The sequence below is a fragment of the Pyrus communis genome, chromosome 6, assembly GCF_041283825.1.
Source record: "Pyrus communis isolate YQ-2024b chromosome 6, ASM4128382v1, whole genome shotgun sequence".
Lineage (NCBI taxonomy): Eukaryota > Viridiplantae > Streptophyta > Magnoliopsida > Rosales > Rosaceae > Pyrus > Pyrus communis.
Genome location: NC_142570.1, coordinates 19,097,856 through 19,109,023, shown reverse-complemented (window position 1 = coordinate 19,109,023; position 11,168 = coordinate 19,097,856). Strand labels below are relative to the sequence as shown.

At 40.7% G+C, this 11,168-nt stretch overlaps 1 protein-coding gene across 1 annotated transcript; it reads left to right on the top strand.

Moving 5' to 3' along the window:
* Positions 1–495: 495 nt before the first annotated feature.
* On the top strand, positions 496–6,286 carry PGSIP7 (Nucleotide-diphospho-sugar transferases superfamily protein). Its single transcript, XM_068449911.2, has 5 exons — positions 496–1,071; positions 4,193–4,451; positions 4,734–4,935; positions 5,024–5,171; positions 5,324–6,286. Exons 1-5 carry the CDS (start codon positions 791–793, stop codon positions 5,826–5,828), a joined length of 1,395 nt encoding a protein of 464 aa, XP_068306012.2. The 5' UTR covers positions 496–790; the 3' UTR covers positions 5,829–6,286.
* The last annotated feature ends 4,882 nt before the right edge of the window (positions 6,287–11,168 follow it).

Genomic DNA, 11,168 nt, shown 5'->3' with positions numbered 1-11,168 from the left:
AGCAAGTACAAAACATCTGTGCTGTCATCTGATAACATCTCCAATGACATGGTTTTCAAACATGGGTAGGATGAGACATCGTACACGAGACTACTTTACTTAAATTCGATTTTCACAAAGTGCATTTTGCTTATCATAAAGTGATGATAATACTGATCATTTTCTTAATTATTGTTAAATTAATTTTAGTTTCAAAACTTTTGTGGTAGATATATTAAATCAAACTCATCAACCGCAATCAATGGACGGTGACCATTAAGGTGTTGAGCAGAAGTATTTTTATTTTCGCAGGCCGAATTCGAAAAACGCGGTCTCTCAGATTCAAGACTCACGGCCACGTGGAAACTTTTCGCTACTTTGAATTTCACAACAACGCAAACCAAAAGTGGGCCCCACGGTTAAAATATAAAAAGAGAAATGAAATTACCAGAAAAGGACGTAAACGCGGCCGTACTGGACCGACCTCAAAAATGCCCCCAAACACGCCAAGACGATAAGGCGTCACATTTATTATTACAATACGACGATGAGATGAACGGTTCAGATCTCACATAGTTAAATGGACGGTCCGGATATCACAAAGATCTTCGCCATAAGAAAAACACCTTCCCTCGTTGTTTCCTATTCAGATAAAATTCAAAACTCACTTTCTCTCTCTTTGTCTCTCTCTCTCTTCGTTCTCTGCGACTTCTCCCCCATTAAATAAACTCCTTCCGCTTCCAGTGGCGATCGAGGCCTAGAGAGAGGAAGCGAGAGAGAGAGAGAGAGAGTGAGAGTCAGAGAGAGCTCAATGGCCAAGGGCAGCATTGGAATTTCCGTAACCCTCTCGCTGCTGCTGCTGCTGCCGCTTCTTGTTCTCGAAACCGCGGCGGTTGAGAAGACTTACGAGCTGAAGAAGCAGCAGCGCTACCGGAATGCTTACGCGACGATGATGTACATGGGGACGCCGAGGGACTACGAGTTCTACGTGGCTATACGTGTCATGCTCAGATCGCTCTCCAAGCTCCACGTGGAGGCCGATCTGGTCGTCATTGCTTCGCCGGACGTGCCTCTCCGCTGGGTCCAAACTCTGTAAGTCTCCCACCCTCACACTCTCAGCTTTCGTTTTTTGTCCTTTTCTTCTCTTTTTTTGCTTTTTGCTTCGTAACGTGCGCGCACGGGAGCTCTAGCGTACGTTAGAATAAAGGTAGCCGTTTCGGCGCACGTTAAGTTCTTTTGGTGTTTGAAGGGTTAGTCAAATGGGAGTTGAACCAATGTAGGTTTAGGTTTGATGCGTCGTTGGTGGTGATTGGTTTGGGTAGTTCCAACTGAAAATGGTCAACGATTTCTGGATGGGTCCCGTCCAATTTTTCTTTTTTTCCATGTGAGTCCAATATAATATCGATAAATATCACTAAATTGAAAATTAAGTAGTTTTTTTTATTTTTTTATGATCTTAGCTGAGTCAATTTAATTACAAAATATCATCCTGACCTCCGAGTTAGGGTTCTTTAACGGTTGATTAACGTATTTATTCAACACATTATTTGATTTATAAAATTAATTTAAAACTTTAATCTCTGTCGTATTATTCTTATAATAATAAATCCCATCTTGATTCTCTCCATTTTTGGATAAGAATGTGGGTGGTATCTGCCAAATTGATGCCTTATAAGTCACAGCGCACAAGTGGAAATGCTTACCAAATGGTCAGGGCGGATTGGTGGCGATATTTATGGGGATGGGCTGTCCCATTAGTATAACGTGGCGTGTTTCGATTGGGTTAGTGTAAAGTCGGTCGAACAGGACATGGAAAAACGTTGTTTTGTTCTTGATGAACCTAGTCCGTTGTTTTGGGTGGTTGTGTTTTCAACGCAAAAATGGTCTGGACTCAGTTGAAGGGACTTTTTGACTACTTGGGATATTTTCATCGTTCGACTTTTTGAAAATATACCCACTGTTAAATCGTCCAGAGTATTTAATATTCTGAAGCATTCAATACCCATTGTTTGAATCAAATGTCACTAATTCTAGCAATAAGTACGGAATATATAACTGATTATTTGTTATTTTGATATTTTTGTCACATAATAAATTTTGTTGAATTAAATGTTATATTAGGAGGTGTAGTCAAATTAAGATTTGAAAGGATTTTAAAAGACTTTAGAAGTCAATTAGGATTTTAAAGAGAATTTTAAAGAACTTTAAAATCAAGGTGTAGTCAAAGTAAGATTTAACAGGATTTGAAAGAATAAATCCACATCCAAATGATTTAAATTTCTTGGTACAAATCTGTAGGTATTCAAAATGTTATGGATTTTAATGGATTTCATTAAGTAATGAATTTTGGAGGATTTGAGGGCCAATTTATGAATGAAAAGGGCTGTGAAGAATCCCATTCACACCCCTAGGATTTCTTTCTTCAAACTGACTTCTCTCTTATCATGCTCTCGATGTTGTACTCCTGCGACAACTTGTTCTTCTCCTTGGCGTCCACCTTGGCAAAAGCACATCTTCGCGCTTGAGCTTGGTAGCTGCCCGTCACGGGGTTTCAAGGCCTGGCAATGTCCGCACCACGACGCTGGTTTTAAACCCTCATTGTTTTCGTCGGGATTTAATCGCACTTTGAGCTGCTATTTTGTGCTGTCTAAACCCATTTAAATTTTCGGCACAAAGTTGTTAGCTTTTGATTGCTTCCTTTGTTGAAATTTTGAAACCGTCAACAGCTGCTTTTGCTTTCTTATCTTTCCTTTTCTTGTATTTTCTCAGATTGAGAGAGAGAGAGAGAGATTCTAATGGTGGGGAGAGATTTTTCACATTGACCAACAATTAACTCAAAACATCTTTCACATTTAATCGTTGATCATGTATTTATCTATTTAGCATTTTCATTAACAAATATTGGGTGATGAGGATATTGATGCGTAGTACTATAGTATAGTAAACTAGTACATGACCTTGAGCTTTTACAATGTGTTTTTGTTGTGGTTGCTTTATCTGAATTTTTACTTTGTGTGTCCGATTTCTATATCATTTATGTTGTAGGAATCAACTATAAATCCATAGAAATCCATGAAACAAGTCCATACAAATCCATAGAAATCTATAATAAAAATCCATATAAATCTACCAAAATCCATATAAATTTGTAGAGTCTGTTAAAATCCTTTAGAATTTGTTACTTAAAAAAATTCATTAAAATCCTCTAAAATCTAAATTGACTACACCCCCTTAGTTATTAACGGAATTCGAATCCACATAATTATGCAAAGACTCAACTCTTTTCTCCCACTGTAGCAGGAAATCAACTTATTGAGTTGTTAATCGTACCAAGTAAGACTTAACAGGTACACATTAATAATCCAATGAATTAATTTGTCACATAGTCGTAGTGACGTTCCATGTTCTGGAAGTTACTTTCCTCGCATTAACCGAAAGCCTTCGGTTTTACGAGTGGAATAGAATAGTAATGGGTGGAGGATTGCTTCATCGAAATGATGAAACCCTAGAAATTGTGAGAAAAACTTAGGTCGAGCATTTCTCTCACGTGGCAAGTTGAGTGACATGTTACATGTATTGTTTACATGTAGGAAGTTTTCAGTCATAACTAAGATTTTGTAGCACATTGTGTCTTACCTACCACGTGACGGGGAAGTTGTACCAAATTTTCTCATTTCCAAGAAAATCTACTCCCTTGGTTTGATAAGATAATATGAAGGGTGGGAGCACCACCACTTGCCTAGCAAGAAAGTAGAAAGATAAGATGAACTAGCCACTTAATACTACTGTCTAGTGGTATTCTTCTTTATTGGCAAGTGAGAGGTTTTAGATTCAATTCTCGCCAAAGACAAATTTTAACCACATTATTGCTAATCCATTAAGAGGCTTAGCCCAAAAAAAGCTATATTCACCCATTAGTATTATACTGTTTATATTTATTTACGGGAATGTTTTCCTCGTATCTTGGTGACCAAACAATAGATGATCACTCACCCTTGAATTTGAATCAAGAGTGGAGAATAAATTGATATACTTCCGTTGTTTAAATCTCAACCTTTGATATCAAATCTAAAGGTCAGTCACCATAAATTCTTGGTCACCAAGTGACCAGAAGGACGGGCTCTGTTTAACTTGTAATGAAGAATTCGATAGCATGTACCATGATTGCCACATTCATAAACTGAGACAAGTTTTTGGTATTTTTTTGACTCAGAGAACAAGAAGATGGGGCCAAAGTGGTGAGAGTGGAAAATGTGAACAATCCTTACAGAAATCAGGCCAATTTTGACAAAAGATTCAAGTTAACACTCAACAAACTGTATGCATGGAGCTTAGTGGACTATGACAGAGTGGTCATGCTTGATGCTGACAACCTCTTTCTCCAAAAAACCGATGAGCTTTTCCAGTGTGGACAATTCTGTGCAGCTTTCATTAACCCTTGCATCTTCCATACAGGCCTCTTTGTGTTGCAGGTAAATCTTTCCTTCAAGCATTTGTACTTTTATAAAAGATGAGTGCGTTATGATCTTTTTGAAGCGCCAATGATATTTCCCAGTAATAAATTGTATTTTATAAAGTTTTGCATTGACTCTAACCTCAAGGTTTTAGGATATGTTACTGTCAAGTTAGAGTACTGCTTTAGCTCCTTAGCATTTCGGTTGCATCAACCATCAGAATCAAGCACTTTAGTTGAATTGCTGTTGTAGTTAACTGACAAAAACCACACCGGGCTTCGTTTGGTTATGATATTGCAGCCATCAATGAAAGTATTCAAGGACATGCTTCATGAGGTTGAAATTGGAAGAGACAATCCAGACGGTGCTGACCAGGGTTTTATAAGTGGTTACTTTTCCGACTTACTTGATCAGCCCTTGTTCCATCCACCTTCTAACGGCTCCAAGCTTAACGGACACTACAGACTGCCTTTGGGCTACCAAATGGATGCTTCTTATTATTGTAAGCAAAGCATTTAACATTTTTAAATTGAAGTCATCAGGAAAACAATGACTATTGTCTTAGCCATGCTCTACTTTTGGTTGCTCAGATCTTAAATTGCATTGGAGCGTACCCTGCGGCCCCAACAGCGTGGTTACCTTCCCCGGTGCTGCATGGTTGAAGCCATGGTATTGGTGGTCATGGCCTGTTCTCCCGTTGGGCATTTCATGGCATGCACGACGTCATCAAACTCTCGGGTAAGACCATTCAACAAAGTAATGATAGAGCAACTACATTTGTCATTGCATTTACTGATCAGCATCATCTGGCAGTCGATGTGTTAACTAAAATGCAGCCATAATAACTAATCGTTGGCTTCTAATTGTCACTGATTTCCTCTATTATACAGGTACGGTGCTGAGATGCCAGTGATCCTAATCCAGGCGCTAATTTACCTCGGAATAATAGCAATGACGCGCCTAACACGACCAAATATATCGAAGCTGTGCTATAGGCGCTCGGACAAGAGCATTAACTTGATACACACCATCCTCAAAATGATAGCTGCGTGGTCGATTGTGGCTGCATACGTGGTACCATTCGTACTCATTCCTCATACAGTCCACCCGATATTAGGCTGGAGTTTGTATTTGCTTGGCTCTTTTGCACTTTGCTTCGTAGCAATCACCGCTCTGTTCCTGCCAATGGTACCTGTTCTAGCTCCGTGGCTTGGGTTTTTCGGTGTCCTCTTTGTCATGGCATTTCCTTGGTACCCAGATGGTGTTGTACGAGCTCTCTCTGTATTTGCGTATGCATTTTGTGCGGCGCCATTCGCATGGGTTTCGCTGGTTAAGGTCATGGCATCCATTCAAGCCGCAGTTGAAAGGGAAGCTTATTTTCCGAAAATTGGGTGAGTCCCCCTCCACCGTCGAGCCCTGAACTTTGAAAAGACGCAGAAGCTCCCCCGGATGAAAATGACGGCACAGAGAGGCGATGTACTTGGACAAAATTCCAGCAGAGAAGAAGCTATTCTTTTTCCTTTTTATTTTGGGGAAAAATGGGAAAAGGGCCGGATGGAAGCTCTGTTTTACATGAGCTTCCATTGATTTTGTACTATAAACCTTGCTTTATAGTAGCTTGAATTAAACTCGAGGCCAGTTCACATGGAAAAATCTCTGTAATCATATAAGATCGCTTGATTAAATTTTGAATTTTGTGTTTTAATCTTAATGGACGCTGCCGATTGCCGTCGCCGTGGTTTGGTGGTAAGATCGATGGGTTGCTTTTAGTTTGTTTGATTGATGATCTTTAGGCGAGATACAATTCCTAATTGTGTTGGTTTGTGTTTAATTTAAAGATGATCGTTATTGTTGATGTTCTTTCAATTCAATTGATTGTTGCTAGCTTGAATGTTTATATGTCATTTGATCGTGCATTGTAAAATCCTCTCAATGGGTATTCTCTTCATTTTGTGCAGGGCCTTTGGCAGGTAATGCTAAAACAAGCCGATGGTTCTTATGCTTGCGTAGCAGAGAGTGCTAGACCTCCAATCATCAGTCACTTTCTGTGAGTTGCTGGACATAATTTGTTATGCTTTAAGGCTGATTCTTTGTCTACTGTTAAAGACGAAAGAACAACTTTTGAGGGTCCTGGGACTGCAATTTCTGGATGGTCCAGAACCCACACTTGTTGATGTGGAACCTACAACATAAATTCTAACACAACATAAATTCAGAACCTGAATGCATCATATTATACAATATGGAAACAAATGAAATTAGGGCAAAGGCAACCGGAAGAAGTGCTAGGTTCTTACACCTACTTTTTCCTTTTGGTCACCGAGTAGAGTCTATCATCATGGTAAAAAAAATATTTTGAAATCTCTGAAAGCAATATTTAAAAATGAACACAGAAGGGCCCAGAGGCAAGCTGACATTTATGTTATTGAGAGAGATTCTACGTAAACCCATCAAACATTCAAGTTCACCAACACATACTAAGAACTTAAAAACTCAATTGAACGTAGCTACAACTGAAACGTTTGACACTGCCACTTGCAACAACGAAACAAAACACATAAAAAAGAAGAAGCTCACACAGACCACCCACCATTTTTCAAATTATTCAAAAAAGTGTCATTTAGACGCGAACATGAGCCGTGAATAATTTTGAATACAGAAGCTACCCGTACTACAAGCACGAAAGACACAATCAAGGACCATGCCATTCTAGCATGCGCCTGCACACAACGATCAGCAATTCATCAAATCAAACCACCTCATAACTCGAGAATGGAAAAATTCCAGTAACCCAGAAAATAAAAACAAAACCAAAAACAACCAGCTTGGATATGAATATTATTAAGTCATTGTTTTGTCCTACAACATGTGCTCTCTACTCTCAGTGGCATTTAATCAAACACATGGACTACAACACCACAAGACCATTAATGCCATCAATGGAGGTAAAAAGATGAAACATTTAGCCTCAGAAATCACTAATAATGATAATCCCAAGAACCCAATACGGATCTCCGATCAATTAAATAACCCATGATTTGTAAAAGAAAACTTGAATTCATACGAACAGTAAATTCGTACTTGGTGAGAATCTCTCTCTGATTTGTCGCAAAATTTTCTCATAAAGTTTTAAGCTTGACGACTCTTTCTAACATTATTCACAAACAAAAGAACTCTACTTATATTTTACGGACTCGCTAACGCCACGTGTCGAAACCCACGTCTCCTAATTAGATCCCCTTCTTCCCTTTTCGTCACCTCGGCACGTTTCCTTTACACAGAAGAAACAGCAAAAACCTTAAATTGGCAATCATCCCCTGTGGGCGAGACCATAGAAGTAAACCCCATGGACCGTCAACAGCAACAGCTCCGGCTACAGCTCTAGGCCCAAGTCCAAGCCCAATTCCAGCAGCAGTAACTCCAATTCTCTTAAATTTCAGGTAGATGGGCCATAGGCCCACTCCAACAACATCGATACTGTCCCTACTTGACCACCTACTCAATCCGTCCGGTGTGGGATTTTAATACAAAAGGTCTCGGTGTTAGTTAGAGTGGGGTAATTCTATTTAAAGGGCTTGTTCTCAAGCCTTCTGGCTGATGTGGGACAAAGGAATTCTATTACTCCCTCGCATGTGAGACCCCATTTTATGGGTCACACGTGGAGTTCCACACATCGGTAACCACGTGGAGTTAAGTTAGGGCTCACCTGTTCATGCGGGGCCAATAGGGACCCACTTATTCACGTGGCATCTTTTGGCCTACGTGGAGCCAAGTCGGGGCTCACCCATTCCCGCAGGGTTAAAGGGGACCCACCTGTTCACATGGCAGTACGCGCCCGTCCCCTGGCTCTGACACCATCTTAAAATTGAGTGTTCTGTGAATTTGGTTATTCATTCATAATAATCAGTATACAAGTGCTCCTCCAAGGAATATGCAATAACCTGTCACTGATCGTCTTGTTATGGAACAACGAGCCTAATCTGCATCACAGAAATTGGTTAACAACGAGTTGCCTTTGGATGGAAAGAACAAACCTTGCCCAAGTGCCCCTTTCAAATACCGTAAGAGACGAAGAACTGCGTCAAGATATGTTTTTCTTGGATGTTGCATGAACTGACTCAAAATGTGTATTGAGTAAGTGATTTCCGGCCTTGTAATGGTGAGGTTTATGAGCCTCCCAACTAGAAGCCGATAATAAGAGGCATTCTTGAGCAGTTCACCATCCATGGGTGAGAGCTTGACATTCTCTTCCATGGGAGCTTGTATCGGCTTTTCCCCAAGTAGGCGTGCTTCGTCCAATGTATCTAATCTGTACTTCCGTTGTGGTATTGAGATCCCAGTGGCTGAACGCGCAACCTTAACACCAAGGAAATATCGTAAATGGCCAAGATCCTTTATACGGAATTGGGTGTGAAGAAAGTTTTAAGACTGGCTATGGTTGAATCGTTGTTGCCTGCTATAATCATGTCATCTACGTAGATGAGTACCACTGTATAGGAATCACCTGATACCTTTGTGAATAATGAGTAATTGGCCATGGATTGCTCGAAGCCACCTTGGCGAATTGCACTGGAGAACTTCTGGAACCAACTCTAGGATACCTACTTAAGGCCATGGAGAGATTTATTGAGTTGGCAAACCATTCGAGTATTCCCCTGCTGACGAAGCCTAGGAGGTAAGTACATGTAAACTTCCTCAGTTAAGTCGCCATGAAGGAAGGCATTTTGAACATTCATTTGGTGGAGGGACCAATTGCGAACAGCGGCAACGACAAGCAAGCATCGCATGGTTGTGAGTTTGGCTACGGGTGCAAAAGTCTCTCTGTAATTAATTCCCTCATGTTGGGTAAATCCCTTGGCGACCAAGCGAGCTTTATATCTTTCAACGGTTTCATCCGAGTGGTATTTGATTTTATAAACCCATTTGCAACCGATGACACGATGTCTAGGAGGCAAGGATGTGATGGTCCATGTATTATTCTGTTCGAGTGCTAATAACTCAGCAGCCATGGCCTCTCTCCATTTGGGATCATTTTTTGCCTGCTCAAAGGTCACAGGTTCTATATGTGTAGTGACATTACAAATGAAACTCTTGTAAAGAGTCGAAAGTTGTTCATAAGAAAGGCATATAGATAAAGGAAACCGCATACCTGTGGAAAAGGATGAAGAACTAGGGGCAACGGTGGATGCATGGTATAGGTGGAAATCGTGAAGTCGAACATTGGGTTTTGGTACACGTGAAGAATGTTGAAGTGGGGGGGGGGGGGAGGGGGGGTTTGGTGGTGGTGTAGGCAATAAGCCATGTGGTGGAGAGAATGACAATGAGGTGTCTAAGGTAGGCGCTGAAGTGGGTGGCGCTGGAGTAGGTGGCGCTGATGTAGATGATGCTAATGAGGAAGGTGTATCAAGGGTGGGGATCGTTGGCGATGCAGTTGCAGGCTCATTAGGGCTTGGTATGGAGAAATGTGTATGGTTGTTTTCAAAGTCTAGGAGTTGTGGTGTGGGAAGGAATGTGGCATCAGGTTGGGACTTAGGTGGTAGACTTTGAAAAGGGAATATATGTTCATAGAAAACAACATCACTTGATGAGAAGAATTTACGTGTAGTAAGGTCATAAACCCTATATCCTTTTTAACCTAGAAGGTATCCTACAAAAATGCAACAATGTGCTCGTTGGTCAAATTTATGCATTGGCAAAAGGTTGGTAGCATAACATAGGCACCCAAAGCAATGTAGGTGTATGTATGTGGGTGGCATTTTATAAAGGAGTTCATATGGTGTTTGATGGGAAAGTAAAGGTGTTGGTAATCGATTAATTAAATAGCAAGCAGTTTGTATGCTTTCTCCCCAAAATTCTAATGGTAGGTTAGCTTGAAAACGAAGAGCTCCACGTAGGCCAAGAGATGCCACGTGAATAGGTAGGTCCCTATTCGCGCGGGGTCAAAGGGGACCCACCCGTTCACGTGGCAGTACGGGCCCGTCTCCTGGGTTTGATACCATCTTAAATTTTAGGTAGACGGGCCATGGGCCCACTTCATCAACATTGATACTGTCCCCACTTGGCTACCTGCTCAATCCGTCAGGTGTGGGGTTTTAATACAAAAGGCCTCGGTGTTAGTTAGAGTGGGGTAATTCTATTTAAAAGGTTTGTTCTCAAGCCTTCTAGCCGATGTGGGACAGAGGAATTCTAACAAATTCCGACAACAACAACAGTAGCAACAAGGTCACACCAACATATTTCAAGTGAACCAAGCTTACTGCTTTTGTTATAAGCGCCCACAATAACCTCAATACCACTACCACCAGCAATCTGGTTATTATCAATCCAACCATGCCAATGTCTATCAACAGCAACAACTTTATCCGCCGCCTGTTCAACTTCCTCAAATGGGGGCAGTGCCATCGTGTGGGATTCATCCTGTCATTCCTTAATGGGTGGACCCTAGGTGGGAGTGACTATTGTCGCAGTTTGTGGGGTTCAAGGTGGGTGTGGCGAAGATGCATGTGCATTAACCGTTACAGTGTCCTGTTTTTTATTGATCAGAGTAGTGGCATTGTGATTTAATTGGGAAAAATAGATGTGTTATTGAATTTTAGCGGAAAAATTGTTTAATGATACAAAAAATAAATGGCTAAGATTGAAATTAGAAAATCTAATAGTTCTATAAATCGAATCTAACGGTTAAAACACTCGGCATTAAAACCAGGCCCGAGTTAATGCTTGTTTTTTCTGTGT